This window comes from Streptopelia decaocto (assembly GCF_964273445.1).
Source record: "Streptopelia decaocto genome assembly, chromosome: 1".
Classification (NCBI taxonomy): Eukaryota; Metazoa; Chordata; class Aves; order Columbiformes; family Columbidae; genus Streptopelia; species Streptopelia decaocto.
In genome coordinates this window covers 179,947,100-179,966,454 of record NC_138663.1, presented here as the reverse complement: position 1 = coordinate 179,966,454, position 19,355 = coordinate 179,947,100, and the positions used below count along the sequence as shown (strand labels likewise).

The window sequence follows — 19,355 nt, the reverse complement described above, 5'->3', positions numbered from 1 at the left end:
AGCAGGGGCAGGACCATTCAGCAGTATAACTGCTAAACTTGTGACAAATGCAGGTTTGCCTTTTTTCATTATTCTGTCAGCCTTAAAGTATCTAAGTACAGCCTCAGGCCTTGTGTTCTCTTCTAATCTGCTTCCCTTTTCTTAGCATGCTATGTTGATGGTTTCATGCTGGAAAAGGGTCTCCTTCTGAGAGACCCTTCTCTGTCCTGCTAGGCTCAGTGTGTGACCACACTTCCAGATATGTCCATAATTTATATTTACATGTACACATGTAACACTGCCTTTTGGGGAGCAATGAAGAACTGCTGGCAGGGAGGAGGAGAGGAAAGAGAAGGAGTATTTCATGGCTGCACAGTGGTACACAACAGCAAGCTATTACTTTCCCTTTAGGGCTTCTCATATATTTTGAGGCACTGTGTGCTGTTTGGTTGTTAGCATTCTTGGCCACACTGGCACCACATTCTACACAGTCTGAGTAATTCAGTTGGCTTCAATAATGCCATCTATATTTAATGTTTCAGAAACTGTGAAGAATGGTTTAAGATGGTAATTTTCTGTCTGCACTTTTGAGATCTACGCAATATGGGCGGTACTGAACCATCTCTGACAGAGATTCAGCATTGGAGGTGGAAATGCTTGGAAAAACAAAACAAAATAGAACACACACACACATCCTTCCCCACCATATAAAGAAATTAGCTACCCACATGTACAGGGAGGATTTGGTCCTCATGAACGAATGAAGCTTAACAGCAGCAAGTGATATTTACCTTTTCTGTACAGAGCAGATCTAGAACTGCCACGGGGAATAAGCAATCTGTCTTGCATTTTTTGTCTAAGATGCATTGATTAATCTCTGGAAAGACAACCTGTAGGTTAATTCTTTCTCCTTTCCTGTCTCCTCTCTGGAAAAGCCAGTGAGAGGATATCAGTGATGTCTGCCAGTCTGATCTGCACTTGCTAGATGGCTTCCTCTCTTAGGGTCAACCTGGAAGCCATGCTGACAAGTGGTTTTGGTTGAACAGAGACCAGCTGAGATTCCGAGACTGGTGCTAGTGGAGATCTAGGCTGTTCAGTTGTCTCTCTCCAGGATCCTCAAAGCTGCCATGAGCACCATGAGGTGCTTTTCTGCTTCCTGACACTGAGATTTTGGCTCAGGGAAAAGACCCGTGCATAACTTGCAGGGCACCCTCAGAAACCTGCAGAATTCTGCACTGAGCACCACTGGAAGGCAACAGAAGGATGAGCAAGATATTTCCTGGCTGTGTAACCAAGAAGTTGCTCCTTTGCCTGAGGACACTGGCAAACTGCTGTTTGAATGCCATGGCTGTGCCACAAAGTTGGGGTCATCAGGGCTTAAAGGAAATGACCAGAGAGGTGAGAAAAGATTGAAGGAAGGGATGCTTTGATAGCTGTGCTGACAGTAGCTGTGGGACGAGCCAGCAGGACATAACAGGTAGAAGCAGGGTAGCAAATACTGCATGGGTGGGTGAGTACACGTGTAAGCTCTGGCAGAAGCGCTAGATGAGATGGCATAGTAGATGGAACAGTATCAGACAGCACAAACATTAAAATCAAAACCAATTTTTTTAATTTTAATTCATTGTTGTGTATACTTGCAAGCAATCTGAAAAGCAGCAGAAATATCTATAGGATTGATTTTTAATAACCGCATTTATGTGAAAAACAAAATAGTTTTGAATATTCAAATACCATCATCTTGGCACTGTTCATTAAAATCTTTATGGAGAGGCTGTCTGTTAATAAGCAGGCACAACAGCAGTCCCGACAGCAGTCCCTGTTATGAAACTTGCCTCATTCCTGCCAGTATAAGATCGTCTTCCCATTTGCTTCTAATTTTGCCAAACATCACGTGTTTGTGCTGAAATTTTGCAGGCTGTTCATCTGTCTTAGGCTGATATTCTTTTCATTCAAAGCTATTTCTTCATTTTCCAAAATGAGACTAGAAGGGAAAAATATGCTGTTTGGCAAGTATAATTCCTTATTGCAGCTTCCTGGTGGCAGCATCAACCATGCAGGAAAAAGAAATCTCAGAACCTGACCTATGCAAACTGAGCAGGTTCTGCATCATTTAGAGATAAATATGAGGCAGAGAAAAAGAAAGAAAGTTAAACCCCCCAGAGGATAGCTACAAGGTTTAAACAATTCTGACATCTTTGGGGCTTGAATAGGAAGGTCCCAGTCGGTGTAAGAAAAATCATATGTGTGACTGGGAATATGGTATCTTAGTTATAGATATTCTCTTTTCCACCCCCATGCAAATAAGACTCGTTTGCTGTCTTTGAAAATATGAGCCTATGCACATACAGTAAGCCTGCAGTAGTTGACAGATTAACCATTAAGACTGCTGAAAGCTCTTATCTCATATAAAGTGCTTTACAGGTCATACTGCAACCAGGATGCACACTCGAACCCCAGGGAAGCTAAGTATGTCAGATGTTTTCCTGAGATTCCTATTCTGGGCTGGTCCAGAGCCAGTTACAAAGATGCAGAGCAGGGAGCATCTCTCTTGTGCTCTCAGAGGGTGTCTTCCACAGCATTTCCTCCCATGCTTGGACAGTTTTGGGAAAAAATGCCTCAAACACAAAACAGAAAAAGTCAGGATCAAAGGAAGGGGGATATAATTAGACTAAATCACAGTGGGTGATCACAGTGGGAGATGTGAGAATGAAACAGTGGAAGTTTGTGAGCTGATCTATGGAATGTAAAACTTGGCCATGGAAGAGCCAGGGGGTGGGTAGGATGGGGAAAAAGATTTTGCTTCTAGTCAAAGTGTAACAAGTTCAACCCATAAGTGAAACTTGGTTTCCCATTTGTAACAGCCATTCAGTAGTGAAAAGGATTTCCAGGGGCAGAAATGGTCTGAAAACACGCTTGGGACATTCCAGATGGGAGTTTATAGCGTTCAGAAGCATGTGCTCTAGGGTTTCTCCCAGTAGCTGGACCAGGATGAAGGTGCAATCTGGATGGTGGGGATGTTCTCCTTGGACACGCATGGCTATTCACTTCCTTCACTATGGAGCAAACTAGATCTCTTGTGAGATCCTCCTCAGACTCCCTGGTACTTGTAGCACTGCACTGAGGCAATGACGATAATCAAATCCCATGCTTCAAGGTTTCAGATGACTACCTGGAGGTGATAACAAGGGCTTCCCTCCCCCAGTACATAATTGGCAGGATGCATTCCGGGCTTTTCCTGAGGATCATTTAACTCATTTTGGCTCCTCCCTTTGAATCATCAGAGGCTGGCCATGCTGGTGAGACTTAACTGGTCAGAGAAGACTCTGAGATGGGGGACAAAGACTCCTTTCTCTTAAGAACCATTCAGGTGTATAAGATCAAACAGTGTGCAGCTGGGAAGGAAACGACATTTCACCAGCCCACATTAGGTGACACATCTGCTTACCTAACCTCAAATGTCTCAGTTAGTGACCTTTGAAAGGGCTTATGTTATCTTTGTGGTGTCTTCACAGAATCACAGAATGTTAGGGATTGGAAGGGACCTCAGAAGATCATCCAGTCCAATCCCCCTACCGGAGCAGGAACACCCAGATGAGGTTACACAGGAAGGCGTCCAGGCAGGTTTTGAATGTCTCCAGAGTAGGAGACTCCACGACCCCACTGGGCATCCTGTTCCAGTGTACTCTTAACCTCACCGAGAAGAAGTTTCTTCTCAAATTTAAGTGGAACCTCTTGTATTCTAGTTTGAACCCATTACCCCTTTGTCTTGCCATTGGTTGTCACTGAGAAGAGCCTGACTCCATCCTCGTGACATTCACCCTTTATATATTTATAAACATTAATGAGGTCACCCCTCAGTCTTCTCTTCTCCAAGCTAAAGAGACCCGGCTCCCTCAGCCTTTCCTCATAAGGGAGATGCTCCACTCCCTTAATCATCTTTGTTGCCCTACGCTGGACTCTCTCTAGCAGTTCCCTGTCCTTCTTTAATTGAGGGGCCCAGAACTGAACACAATATTCCAGGTGTGGTCTCACCAGGGCAGAGTAGAGGGGAAGGAGAACCTCTCTGGACCTACTAACCACCCCCATTCTAATACACCCCAGGATGCCATTGGCCTTCCTGGCCACAAGGGCACAGTGCTGGCTCATGGTCATCCTGCTATCCACCAGGACCCCCAGGTCCCTTTCCCCTACACTGCTCTCTAATAGGTCGTTTCCCAATCTATACTGGAACCTGGAGTTGTTCTTGCCCAGAGGCAAGACTCTACACTTGCCCTTTTATATTTCATTCAATTTTTCCCCGCCCAACTCTTCAGCCTGTCCAGGTCTCGCTGGATGGCAGCACGGCCTTCTGGTGTGTCAGCCACTCCTCCCAGCTTGGTGCCATCAGCAAACTTGCTGATAGTGCACTCTATTCCCTTGTCCAAATCATTGATGAATATATTGAATAATACTGGCCCCAGTACTGACCCTTGAGGCACTCCACTAGATACAGGCCTCCAACTGGACTCCGCCCCATTAACCACGACTCTTGGGCTTCTTTCCTTCAGTCAGTTCACAGTCAACCTCACTACCCGATCGTCCAAACCACACTTCCTCAGTTTAGCTGCGAGGTCTTGTATACTCTGCTTCTCTTAGGAGGACTGGGGTCCCTTCTTTCTAAATTGCAGATATCCACTAGAGCTATCCTGGGTGAAACTTAATGGTCTGTAATAACAAGAGGTTACACAAGGTGACCAAATGGTCTCTTCTGGGCTAACAAATTACAAAATATCTGGAAAGCTGTAACTGTGCTGAGGACCTGCAATGGGTATCAGTGTGTGACATATGATAGTACACACAAATTCAGTGCATCTTCTGATAACGTGGGGAGTAGTACCCAACTGTCAAGATAAACACAGGCCTGAAGTGGCCATCCATCCCTGGTCAGGAAATGCTTCAGTAGACCTTTCCACACAAAAGCTGGTTGGGCAAGAGCCTCAGTGGAACAGGCCTTGTTATTTCATGTAAAATCTTGAGATTTGAAATGCTCTTGTACTGTGGCAGAATGAATTCACATACCCAAATATCTCTTGAAGGCTCCCAGGGAGCAGTCCATGCAGCAAGATTCATCAAAAAGCCAAACCAACTGGACTATAAAGTGTGTGAGATATATTCAGACATATACCAACATGTATTTTTACTTCAGTAGCTGAATTGTTTCATCCTACTGGTGTTTATTCACAACAGAAACACACTACCAATGGCTCCATCAGTCCCTGAAATGTCATCTGTTTCCAAGCAGCTCTGAAGACAATACTGGTACCAAGTCTTTCAATGCCTGGGACTTCCAGTGCAGTGGAGTGGAACAAGGCCAGGGATTATTTCTAGATTTGCTCTCTGTAACTTACCAAGATGCTGAACACCCGCAACATCAGTCCAAGTCAGAGTTACCAATTCTAAGCACAAGCATAAACTGAGCTTTAGACGCTTAGATACGTGGTTAGATCAGTAGTAGAGCAATTCCTCATTCAAGTAGTCCTCAAAAGAAGTGTGCCTACTAGCAATGTGTTGCCTCATCAAATCAGTTTCCTTTCTTGATCACTAAGGGAAAGCACCATTAACCCCTTTTTCATCTTATGTTTGTCCCCTCTTTTTTCTTCAGCAGCCTCTAACATTTACCACATCAATACAAAAATATAAAATTATTTCAGAGTTAACTACATCTACTGACCTGCTCTTGATAGTCACAATAAATCTCTGCAGAACCTAAAGCTAGCCAAGACCAGAGGACGTGGGCTTTAAAAAATGTTCCCACATCCCAGAATTCTCTTCATATAAATAGGGTTTGATCATAGCTTTTTATTTTGATAGTCCAGAACAGCAGTCTTTCCTGGCTGATACATTGATTTGTACGGCATCAGTCTTCCTGATCTAACAAAATATCACGGCACAAGGGAAAAAAAAAAAAGCTTTTGTCTTCTTGGCAACTCAGTGCAAAAGCTTTCCAGAATATTGCTTTGCATAGAATGAAAATGGCTGTTGGCCAATGACTAATTATATTAAAGGGCTGTGCTTTTAAATTATTTATGTACCATAGTGTTTACCCTAGTATTATTAAAACCACTACATATACTTCCACAAATAAGATTTTGGTTCAGATGAATGTGACAGTCACTCTGTGGGTGATATACTGTACCAAGACTCTCTGCTTTAATGTAACAAATAGCTTAACACACATTAACAGATGCATTACTTGCAGAGCACTGCTGCAGGAGGAGATGCAGATGAGAATAATTTACCTCTGGTCCATTTAGACACAGTGTATTATGCAACAATAGTAAATGTAGGAGCAGACTACAAAGCATTGTTCGAAATGAAGATTTATCAAACTAAGGATTTAAAACCATTTTGGATCCAGACGATGCTAACCAGAAACTTCTTTTTTTTGTGCAGCAATTATTGAGCATACAGGAAGAATTAAATAACAAAAAATCTGAACTGGAGCAAGCCAAGGAAGAGCAAACACATACACAAGCAATGCTTAAAGTCCTGCAGGAACAGGTGAGTGTCTCTGGTGGGAGAAAGTTGCTGGCTTAGGCATGCTAAGGAGGTGAAGGACTCGTGGCTTCACCTCCAAACTCCATAGGAGTCTGACCACAGAATATGCTGTGAGCAAGGCATAACCTTATGTGGCCTGCGTGTCTGCTCTGATTAGCATTTGTGAATGCAGCTGAGGCTAACACAGAACATGAGAAAACAGAGTGAAAACGACCCTTATTTTATCCTATTCAATAATGAATTTCATGTCTTGAGTAACATTTCTTCTTACATTATTCTACATAGGTATCAGTGATGTGTGCTTTCACTCTGAATTAAAAAAAAAAAAAAAAATGTTGGGACAGTGTAGTATACCTGAAACAAAAGAGCTCTTTATTTTAAGACTAGTATTGAAAAAAGAGAGCTTGGTATCTCCAGTGCTATTCATGCAGATAAAAGTATACAAAAAACTTTATTATAATGACATTTTAAAAGTGATTATCAGTGCACTTATTTAAGCTGTGAAAAGCAAACCTCAGCAAGTCTGATTATCACACATTTGATACTAAGGTGTTCTATGACACTGACAAGAATATTTAATAGTATAGTTTTATAAGCATGGTAAGATGGATAGTTACACAACAAAAAGAAAATCTGGTGCTAAATTTGCATTGTGTACAAACACAGTGTGCACAAAGACATGTTGATTGTACAGAGCACATGGCTTGGACATACTCAAATCACAAATCCCCACTGTGCTGCACAGTCACATTCTCTGCTTTGAGACCTTATTTTAATCCTTTCTATATAAACTTTGAGCTAAAATATTTAGAGACTTGGTTAAGTATTTGCAGTTTAAAGACTGTGGGATCTGAAGTTATTAGATGGCAGAGATTCAAAATGCTGATGACTCTTAAGATTTTTCAGCATGTATGTCTGAATATGCCTACAGATTTATACATTTAATGTACAGATAGGAAAAGTAACTTATGCTTATATCAGATGTTTTTAATGCTCATTATGAAAGCTGAGACATTGTTACACATCTAAGATTTGCCTTAAAACTTATCTAGTGACACATATATTCTAGAAACTAATAACTTAGATTCTGGAAAAAATAAAGCTTTTATGTTCAAACACGTGTTCTTAGCACTTATGGTTACAAAGAAAACCTTCTAATTGAGAGCTGATGCAAGACTGTGTTACACAAAATGTCATGCGGAAGAATGGATTTGGTAATGACAGAACTTTTATAAACATTGAACCCACCAGATCTCTTCAGTTAATTGCATCTCATTTACATTTTTACATGACATTCAAGGTATAACATTATAAAATACTTAAAAAAAAAACAAAAAACAAACAACAACAACAAACCACACACACAAATGAAATAATGACATCTCATGAAGCTATTTTATATCTTGGTAGCAATTAAATGCTACAAAAATGTATAAGAAGATCTTGCAATACTGGGCCCCAGTAGGGACCACCAGGGCAGACTTTTGAATCTGTGCATACTCCTACTAATTGCAAATCAAATGTGCACTCATGCTAGGCAGACAGACGAAACAGTAGCTGGAAGAAAGGCAGGATGGATCTGCATTTCTCTTGAGAATTAGCTCTGAAACGTGCCTAAGGCCAAGACTGTAAGTAGCCAGAATTCCTAAGGAGAGCTATGCAGCCAGTGTGCTTCTCTGACAACCCTGAACTAGTTCCAAAACTTTCCAGAATTGCAGAAGCCCTAGTAGTAATGACCCCTACTTGCCAAGACTCACAGCTTTCTTTTACAAGCACCACAGCTCATCCATGTGTTTTATCCACAATGGACATTGAAAATCATCTGGCAGAGTCAAGTAAATATGAATATTTCTCTCAGAAATAAATATCATCAGGCTCCCACCTCAATTATATGGCTCGTTTTTGTGATACATTTGCTAAAATCTGTCTTTTTGTGTCAAGCTGGCAGAGGGATCCTGCCTTGCCTCACCATGAGCATGTTTGCATGGAGAAGTGCAGCTGTGTCTGAGCACGTCTGCTGGCTCAGCATGTCTCGCACTGATCCAGTTGCATTAATCCAGCCACATCCAGGCTGGAATGTCCTGCTGGGAGAGGTCCCATTTGCTTCTGCACCATATTGCATTACAGTAGCCAAAAGGCTTCTGTATTAGATCTGGCCCATGGCCACCAGCTCGGCTTGTCAGAAGGATTCATGCCCTCTGGTTGGAGTCAGACCTACCCCACCATGGCACTAGATGTGCCAGAGACTTCTAACTCCCCAACCCTTCCCCTTTCCTTTCAGGCAGGCCCCTGGTAGCTACTGGCACTAGTTCAGTGTGTTGCCTCAGCATGGCCTCTGCTGGTAACAACATCACACTCGCCACCAACCTGCGATGGAGCCTGCCTAGGGGGTAAGGCAAGTCCTGTGTTTCCAATATTGTATGTTTTTCTGAGGTTTGTATTTCAACCTTTCACTCCTTAGGATGTGAGAGAAAAATCTAATTTAAATTTGAATTTAGAAAAAAAAAAATATTGGAAAAGAAGGGACTTTACCCCATGGGAATGCAGCCACACATTTTCTACCCACAAGTTTTCCACCATTATCTCCATCAGTTCACCTCCACCTCCTGCAGCAGTGGTCCTAGTGTAGATGTGGATGCTAGCACCTTCTTGCCTGAGTTCTGGCATCCTTTTCAGAGCATGGCAGGTAATAAAAGAGATGGACAGGCTCAAACATCCTGTCTGCATTAAGCTTAGGTAGAGCAGTGCCTGGGCAGTCATGGTAGGAAACCATGGTGAGGTGGAAGCCTGCCAGACCTACGAAGGCTGCAGGCTAGAGGCTGAGCCCAGTCTCCCATCAAAAGCACCTGTGGCTGACAGGGGAGTGGTATGTCACCAGCAGAATGTATGTGGAGCATTTTGCAAGAAGGCCACGGTCACCAAGAGGTGATGGCACTTTATCAGCCTGGAAAAGGAAAAGCAAAAAGTAAGTAATGAAAACCACTCCCCGAGTACTCAGGATGTGGCATTAAGGTGCAGAGAGGTTTTACATACCCAAGCATGCTCTCCTGACCTCATATTCAGATTTAGAAATACGGCTGAACTCAACAGGACCGCTCAAGTGAAGTGAATTTCTATAAATGAAGAGGTGGCAGAATAGGGAAATTTGTCTTCTGGTTGCACCAGGATGCAGACGTGCTGAACTTTGGTGCTTGGCTGGAAGTAGCCCTCTCAGCTTGTTCCTACCAGCCGTCCTTACAGTGAGGTGGTTTCACAGCATGGCTGTTTTTTTCAGTGCAGGGAAAACATGTAGCACTCATTGGAAATGCATCACCCTGCTGTCAGTATAAATTGCAGACTTTTCAAGGGTATTGAAAGATGAGCATTAGTGAATTGAAACAGGACACCTGATGAGTTTGTCATCCCCAGCTATCTTTTGTACTGCTTTATCAGGGATTGCCGCCCCCTTCCCTCTCCATCAGAACTGGTTTAGTTTGAGCATCAGTTCCTGAACTGATGCAGTTTACAGCCCTGCGTAATAAGGTATGCAGAGACTATGGTCCGATGACCTTAACTGTCAGATTGTAAACTGTGAGAGGCCAGGAACTGAGTCACACATGGTTTAGCTGTTGCTGTCACGTGGCAAAAAGATGATGGAGGTAACCAAGCCTCTCTAGGATGGTAGCCTGCCAATGCTTCTGAGTCAGATACCTAATCAAAACATAATAGTGTTCCTATTCACCTGGATTTTAGGATTGTTGTCATTCAGGATCACAGCTGTATCATCAATAGTTACATCAACTCCAGTTTTTTGGGTAAAAACAAGGAATTTAGGGGAAAGTTCTGTTTAATGTTCCCAACTTCCTGCCACCCCAGATCCATATCCAAAATATCTACTTTGAATTAAGTTAGAATAAATGCATGACTCTTCAGAGATTTACCTAAAGAGGAAAAGGTTCTGAGTGCTTCATTTAATTGTACAAACCTCCACAGTTTATAGGCTTAGGAGACCTGTGGTATTTCCTTTCTGCATTTGCTCAGTCACAGAATGACCGACTACATATTTCACTGTGGCTCAAGACATGAGCTAGGACATTCCTTAAATCTCTTGGGACTGATTTTTACAATCACCCATATAGTTCTGTATTTTCCCCAAAAAGCTAATTCAGGAGGAAAAAAAAAAAGAGAAAATTTGGTTCAGATTATACATTTGGAATTGGCAGTGTCTCCTCAGTTCTTCCTGCCACTGACTGAACAAAAGCGCTGTTTTTCTCTTCCCTTCCTTTTCCATCATACCCAGGAGCCAGTTATTTAGATGCTTCCTCAGGAAGGAAACATACAGTAGCACTTTGGCATCTTAAACAGCTCAAAATATATCACTCAAAAGTAATCATTAGCAAAACACTATTTAGCTAGTGGCAACATGCAAATATTGTAAAGTTTAAATTAATAGCAAGAAGAATGGGAAATGAAATCATTTATTATTCTTGAGAGCCAATTCTATATACATTTTATGCCTTGAAACTACTTTCTAATCTTATTATTTAAAAAATAATGACCCAGTCTTATTATTTGCCTTTTTTTGCCAACCTATCAAGCCTTAAGTATGTTGCTTTCAAAATGATTTGAGCAAAAACTCATTAGAATTATATGCTCCATCTGTTTTTCTCATTGGAAGCTTTATAAAATGCTCCTTCAAATAAATCAAAGATAACTGTGTGAAATACTCAAGTAATGTGCTTGTTTTGTTCTGTTTTGTTTTTTGTTTACTCTTTGCAGTTAAAAAGTGCCAAGGAATTAGCAGAAATCAATGGGCATGATGAATCTCAGGCAAATGTAGGTACAGGTATCTATGTATAGCTTTAGATATATATATATGCATGCATATGGTCTCAAATATACTATTTATGTTTTAAAGCTGATAGAATGGCTGAATGATTTGCACATCAGGTTTGAAGGTCTTGCTTCTTTTTTTTCCTGAAGGAACAGGTTCAAATCCCAGAAAACTTCATTTTGAGGTAGATAAATTGGGTTCCATGCAATTTACTTTGTAGGATTTATTTGGCTGAGACTTTAACAACCAGTGTCCCACTTGCTGTATGTGGGTGTTAAAGATACCATGGAAACGACTGCAAGAGAAATGTTTTGCTGTAGTGTCCTGTCCAGGATTACTCAAGTTACAAAGTTGTACCGTTTGTGTCTGTGGCTGCCACCTGCAGCTGAGCAAGTCTGGCCATATTTCAGTTCTGACTGAAGTGATTCACGTACACGTGTATAATTTGGAAACAGTTAATTTGCACAAGAGGACTAAATTAATTCATTGAGTTGTTATTTTGCCCAAAATCACTAAAGGACTTGTTAAGGTCATGTTTTTTAAAACCTGCTGCCAAAAAAAAAAAAAAAAGCTTCTGTTATCCCCTTAATGATTGCAGTCAAAACAGTAATTTGGATAAGGGGAGAGATTAAAAAGGAAAACTTTCCTGTTATGTTTGTCTTCCAAACTGTGCAGCTTTGTGCTTTGTCATAAACATATGAAAATTAAAACTGATTATATACAATATCTTCCTCCTAGCCGAGAGAAGTAGCAACAGTCTGAACACTAATATATTTTAACATCTATTTTGGTCACTGTGTTCTCTAATGGCACAGCCAGGAAAGCAGTTTCATTTTAAATGTGAATGGCAGACTCAAATTTTGTGGGCTGCTTTGTGATAAGGAAATGTTGTTTTGTCCTTTTTAATCCATTCCTGAATCTCATTCATTGTGGTCTGTTTCCGCAGTGAAGTCGATAGAGCCTCATAGCTCTCAGCATTTGGACAGGAGACATTCAATATTGTCTGATAGCTCCAACAAATCTGCAATTGCAGTCTGTCTGCAGAGCGTCTCATTGCCCCTTTGAAAGATTATGTTTGCAAACCAAAATAAAGACATTAATCCACTGATGATCTTGCAATGCTCACATTAGCTACCTAAAAACTTGTCTTTGTACAGCAGCTGGTTACAGGGTTCCTAAAGGAGTTTAGAAATATAAGACTTGGAAACTTTCTAAAGGAATTTGCTTCCTCTCCAAAAATGTAGATGAAACAGTGTTTTGCAGGACTGAAATGTTTTGAAGGAAAATTACCTAAATGCTTCAATTTTTATCATTCTGCTTCGTATGTAACTGGATAAAACAGAAGAGCCTGAAAGTTTTATTTTAATGTAATATAAAGGTTGGAATAGCATTAAAATTAAACATTTCAGTTGTGTAAAGAGAGTGTTTCAGTACATCATTCCCAGATATCTAAACCAAAATATTTCAGAATTTTTGTTTAATGGTAAATTTTTCAAAATGTAATATTTTGTTCCAGTTTGTAATTGTCGGAATTGTTCAAATGCTTGAATTTTCTATAGGACAGAAACTCTGTTTTTTGTCCCTCTTTTTCCATGACCTCTTCCCATGATGATCTCATAGCAATATTAGACTTCTAAGAAAAGAAGTCAATACATAAACTAATGGTGAAGAGAGAGACTAGACAGCTACAATTATTGAGTCATAGTTACAGCCATGTATTCAATAATTATGCTACCATGAAATCAGAGGAAGCACAGCAGCACAAATGGAAATAGAGAAATAGAGGGAAAGAACTGATATTAAAGCATTTGCTACAGTAATGAACTTGGTAAAATGGGAGCTGAGGTACCTTTTAAACAATTGTCATTTCTATCAAACATATAGCGCTCAGGTGTTATGCCTTGCAGGTTGTCTCTCCACATCTATTCTCAGCAGACTTCATGGTTCTTGCCCTTGGCCAGTGTGCAAATCTGGGATGATCAAAGAGAAAAAGGCTTGGTTGTTAGTGAACTGTGATGCATATAATGGGATTAGGACATATTTGTTACAGTCGATGGGTTGAATTCAGCAAATGAAATACCTTTACATGCAGAGCAATAGTGGGGGGTGTTGGTAAGGAAAAATGGCAACGTGTGTCTGTACCCTGAGCACACAATCTAATCTTCATACTATTGCATATTTAGGTTACTTAGTCTATAGAAAATCAGGCTCCTAGAAAGGACAGTAGAAATTTTAGGCACACTGCATAGACATCAAGAAAGCCCATTTTGTAATATTAAAAATATTATTTTCTGCAGTCCTCAGGCATTCTGCTGATAACACTGGTCCGCATCATGTTTTACATTAGGAAATATTGTTTCCTAAAATAAAACCTGGAAGTACTTTTCTTAGGAAGAAACAGATACAGATGAAAAGTTATACTTAGACTTATCCTGCTATGTTTTCTACGTTTCCATTATGTGAGACCGTCCTGAAAGGGAAACAGGGATCTTGACACCTCTGCAAAAAGAAAAATATCTCTCCTGAAATGCACTCAACCTATAAATGGAACAATCTTCAGTTTTTTCTCTTATTTTTGCAGGGGAATGGAGCACAGTTAATTAAGGGGCTGGAGTGATTGCAATGTTACCCTCCTTGCCACAGCAGTTCACGCACAAATCTGGGCAGGCGGAAAATGAACTTTTAGTGTATTGCCAGTACATCTGTTATTTTCAAAAAGCAAAACCATCTTACAAGGCTCTGTAAACAGTCATAAGGGTGTTTCATGAGTGATTTGCCAGGTACATGGAGTAATATTTGTTATGGCTGTTGACATTTCCCAGCCATACTCTGTGTCAGGAAAGGCCAAATGTCAGGCTCAAGCAGTACATAGAGCACAAGATCCTCGCCTGGTATTAACAGAGACTTCAACACCCAGGACTGCCAGAGGTGCTGTCACTGAGCATTCATTTCGTTCAGCCCTGCAGTTAGGAAACATTGCTTCTTGCTTCTAATCTGCCCCCCTTTTTAATTTCCCCTTCATTGCTGCATATAATGATATTTAGTTCACATCTCTGTCTTAACTGAAAATAAAATAATGGCTAATGGACAATTATAATTTCAGATATAATCCTCTTCCAGGATGTTCCCAGACTCTTGGGACCTGATTAGTCCCAACATGAAAAAAAAAAACCTTGCTTGGGAGGTGTGCTCGAGTACAGAACATTTTGCAACCTGAAAATGATAATCACATGTTTCGTGGTTAACTCTATAAAGGCAATTTGTTCTTCCACTGTTTCTGTAAGTTCAGTGCCTTTCTGTGGAGTTTCTTGTGTATAGGTTAATTCTGTGTTTTGATCAAAGACCTCCTTTTGCTCACTACTGAGTTCAGTATACATGCATGCATGCAAATGCAGCTGTAGAGCCCTGGTGAATATATCCCTCTTTTGGGGGTGGAAAGGTTAACTTCCATGGTATTCCTCTTGTTAATGGAGAAAGGGAGATTTTTTTACACAAGCCTCATTTTAGAAGTACTCAGTAATCTTCCAGGAGTTGATACTCTCCCTTGACAGCTGCCTTCCTTAGATAGCTCCTGTTAATAACTCATACTCTTTGTAAAGTGGTAGTTAGGAATATCAGTCCTCCAAGTTCAGACCAAAGTGAGGGATGGGTCGTGGTTGCAGAAGCATTTTGAATGCCCAGATTGCAATTGCATGGCAAAGTCCTGATTCTGCTGAAGTAAATAGTTAAATTCACATCAGGTTAAAAAGCCAGGATTTCACCAAAAGACTTTCAGGGTTACTTCATTATCAGCAAGGCATAATAAAATGAATATATTTGAGAGAGTGAAACTGATTTCATCACAAGTTTTTTTTACCAGCTTTTTTATTCTGTTCGTGTTTCATTGTTTGAAGAAAGTAATGACTTTAGCCTCAGTCATCTGTCTGCCTCCAGTTTGGATCTCCTGCAGCTGGGACACAATATTCTGTGGGTTTTTTTTTCCAGACATGAAATCAATAATATTAAGTAGGTATACATTTTTCCATTTGAACGCTTGAAGCTGTTATCAGAACATTTCTCAAGTTCAACCAAGCATCTTACATTTTATGTTGATTCTTCCTTTAATTCTTACCCTCTATATCTGCTTTTCAAGCAGTTACCAGGTGATCCCTGATGTTGAGGAGGAGCATACCCAAGGTGAAATATTTGAACCATTTTACTAAATTGCTTACTTTATGCTACACTGAAAGTGTTCTTATTCCTAACTACACTCCGGTCTTCTCTTTTCACATGGCATGGTTAATCATACAGGCTGCCCAGGGAAGTGGTTGAGTCATCATCCCTGGAGGTGTTTAAAAGACATGTAGATGAGGTTCTTAGGGGCATGGTTTAGTGTGATGAAAAGTTTAGTGTGATGAAAAGGGCCCTTGAATGCAGGGAGAGGAGGAGAGGAGAGGAGAGGAGAGGAGAGGAGAGGAGAGGAGAGGAGAGGAGAGGAGAGGAGAGGAGAGGAGAGGAGAGGAGAGGAGAGGAGAGGAGAGGAGAGGAGAGGAGAGGAGAGGAGAGGAGAGGAGAGGAGAGGAGAGGAGAGGGCGACTGTAATACCTGCTCAGATTGTCCAAGTGGTTTGGACTATGGGACAAAAGTTAGTTGCCTTTATTGCTGAAGGTCCCAAGTGATTGCTGATGCTTTTGCTCACTTCCTCGTGGGTGCAACAGCCATTTAATGGGTAGCCCACTCTTCAAAAGGCTTGCTCTTCCCAGAACACCACAGCCAACTGATAAAAAAAATGTGCTCTACATAGGTAATATAAAAACAATTTGGGCCTAAAGTTATAGACCAGAGAACCCCAACTCAGGGCTTGCACATGTCAGGAAATGGTATGTTTCTTTTCTCTCTGAGCTTCCTGGATGCCTCGGGTTTATAAGCTGTGAACCTCAGCCTCAGCAAGCTGAGGCGAGTAAGGGAGTAGCTGCCTTGGCTTTGTGATGTCCTGTGATCTTGCAGCAGTCATTTCTGGAGCATATGGGAGCTAGGGAGCTCTGCAAAAAGGGAGGTGATGAGCACCGGGTCCATTTTAGGGTAGGGAGATGGTGCTGGCAGCCTCTCCATGCCTGAGAGTTCAAGGGTTACACCCCTCGTAGGGGATGCCAGAAGTTGGGGTTTGCTTCTCTCTTCCACCTGAGAAGGTTCAAAGCTACATTTTCTGAAAAGAGTGTGGGCTACGTGCACTCTCCAAGCCCTCTGTCTTAACTGCTCCACTCAGCAAGATTGTATTTGGTTGACTAATTCATTTAACAAATGCGGTTAATTGTCTAAAGAGAAAGAGCAAGGGTAACGTTGCAGTGCACGGATCAGGAAAACCCCTTGAGGAGAGAGAAATGCGGGTTTGTTTTCGCATCGTGGGTTTGTTATGTTGTAAGGAGAAGGTGCAAGGACCCTGCACCCTGACTAGAGCAAGGTGTAAAGCCCTCAGAGATTACAGAAACCCATTTACTGTCTGTACTCAGGTCCTGGTAGGGGCAAGACCAGGGGCTGAGGAGTGGCTGTGCCCCTTTCTACTCCCTGCCTTTTCCATTCCAGGCGTTTATTTGTAGCCCTTCCATCACTCATTTCTTCTTATTTCCTTCAATTTAAGGCATGTGGAGTATGATAAATTCAAGCAGCTATGACCATTTGCAGATCAGCAGCTTTCCTAGTTACCACGGCAGGCATGAGGAATGACTGCCTCATAAATTCAATACTGCAAGGCCTGAAAATAACAGGAGTTTAACTGAATGTTTAGGACCATGTTATCAAAGAGCCTGCTCAGTCTTCAGAATTTCTTACACACTGGTAGATCGAGTCCCCTCGAGTTCCTCCCTTCACCACCCCAGCCTTCATTCGGCATGTTAGAGGACAGCAATAGAGTTTCATTAGCACGGTGAAAATCTCTGCTGGCAGAACCACAGTATCTGTGGTTTCAGCCACAATCTAACCCTACAGGGAGCAAACAGCTACAGCAGACCAAGGTATATTCTGACACAGTGTGTGCCACCTGAAGCAGATCTGGGTTGTAGCCATAACCCTCTTGCTAATGTGCAGCAAGGAATCACACCGCTTCCCTTGTCCCTAATTAAAAGTGCCAGAGTAGCATCCTAACTTAGCTTTTGATTGGACTGAATCCCCACCATCTGAGAAGAGTGAACTCTAAGACACAATGATAAAACCTATTCAGCCACCCACTCAGCAAATCACAGAAGTTTTTTGACTTTGAATTTCATATGAGCTCCACAGGGAGACAGTTCTTCAATGCCCAAAGCTACCTGACATTTTAATAATAATCTGATCATTCTGTGCAGCCTTTCATCCTGAAGCATTTTCCCTGAGTATTTATACTGCACACGTATACGGGAGTCATCCCGTCATTTCTAGTGAGGAATAACATTCAGCCTTATACATATGCAGCTGTGTGCTTAAACCACACAGTGTACGAGGTAGATTGGCTTGTCAGAGCACTCAGGCTCCCCCGCAACCACCTGAAGGATGATGGGCCATGTCTGCTTCAGCCATAAGACTTGCTCCTGCAGTCCTGGGGGTTGTACACCACATTCACACTCCCTCCAACCTGCTAAAGTCCTTCAAGGAATGGACAGCAAAAAGTGACAGAAGTGAGAAAGGAACTTCAATATCTCCAGGAGATACTCCTCTTGGAAGGAGAGTTCATCATCCTAATCAAGATCTAATCCAAAGGAATGAGAGTTCCAAAATGTTTGTTTCAAGTACTTTTCATGTGAGATTCCTGTGAATATGGGAGTAGACCTGGGTTTTCAGATACCTAAAATTAATCTTTTTCAAATACAAATCCTTGCTGAAAACCAGTCACTCTCATAAAACATTTAAGGTTGTTTGTTTTTTTTTCCCCTTCAATTACTTCCTTTTATTTCAACAAAAAACATTTTCAAAACAATTCTACACATCCCAGAAAAGAAATAATTGCCTTTTTTTTCTCTCTTTAACTTTTTTTTTAGAAGTGCATCATTCTCAAGGAGATTGTTAGAGCAATGTTTGTGTTAAAGACCATTTCAAAGGGTTTTCAAATTTCTCAGTCTCAAGTAAACATGAAGTATTCCCTCCTACAATGACTTCAGCAGAGTTGGTGGGCAGGCAATGTTTTCATTCAGCCAACCATTGGTTTGCTGCAATTCCCTATCACAAAGTGTGCAAAATGACAATTACCTTTTCCTTTGCAAAACAACCTCATTCACATCACATAAAACATCTGTGTTAAGTCATCAGGAACCTACACATAAACCCAGCTTTAGAAAATGAAGCAACCTGATCATGCTTTTTAAAATAAGCATGAAGTAACTTTCATATTAGTCATCCGTATTTTGCACATGTACATTCCCATAAAATAGATGTGCTCAAATACAATGAGAACAATATAAAGAGATAGCTTAAATGAGAAAAGCATTTTCAGATTATTGCTAGCTGCCTTAACTCAGCAGGTGAAAGTTATAATAGTAAAAGCTTTGTAATGAAAAAGTTAAAAGCATCTCTCTGGCAAATGGATCAGAAAAATAGGATGTCAAGAGCACCATAATACAATTAATCTTCACTCCTGAAAACACTTCTATCATGTAGGATAGATCAGACAAACTAATATCAGATGCATAGAGGTATGTTTGAAGTGCTTCGTTTGCAAGGTCTTATATTCACTGTTCTAATTTTTCTTCGTAGTTATTATCATAATTTTAATGTCAGATAATTTTTCAACCCAGTTGTCAACTGTTTATTTGTTAATACCAGAGCACTCTTAAATTTACAGTTATGGTAAATTCTATATTAGTGTACTTTAAAAGTAAATTTCTGTACTAGTGTACTATAAAAGTAATTACAATGTGCTGTGGCTGACAAAACCGGTACTGGTTTCTTGCATAGCACAAAGTAAGTTATCAAGTTTAGGCTTGATCTGAATGAAAAAGTAAAACCTGGTCTGTATCATTTCTAATGACAGACCAGTCAAAAGCAAAAACTGTTACAACATTCACCAGCAGTGTAG

The 19,355-nt window shown here is 40.9% G+C and overlaps 1 protein-coding gene across 8 annotated transcripts in view; it reads left to right on the top strand.

The window, feature by feature from the left end:
* Positions 1 to 19,355, top strand: part of ENOX1 (ecto-NOX disulfide-thiol exchanger 1) — a 361,050-nt gene that overhangs the window by 326,371 nt on the left and 15,324 nt on the right. For 7 of the 8 annotated variants that reach the window (XM_082057090.1, XM_082057091.1, XM_082057092.1 and 4 more), the window contains 2 exons: positions 6,415 to 6,522; positions 11,278 to 11,334. In XM_082057090.1, coding sequence (XP_081913216.1) covers positions 6,415 to 6,522; positions 11,278 to 11,334 — 165 coding nt within the window. The remainder of the gene's footprint in view (positions 1 to 6,414; positions 6,523 to 11,277; positions 11,335 to 19,355) is intronic. The other variant, XM_082057097.1, reaches the window with a different exon arrangement.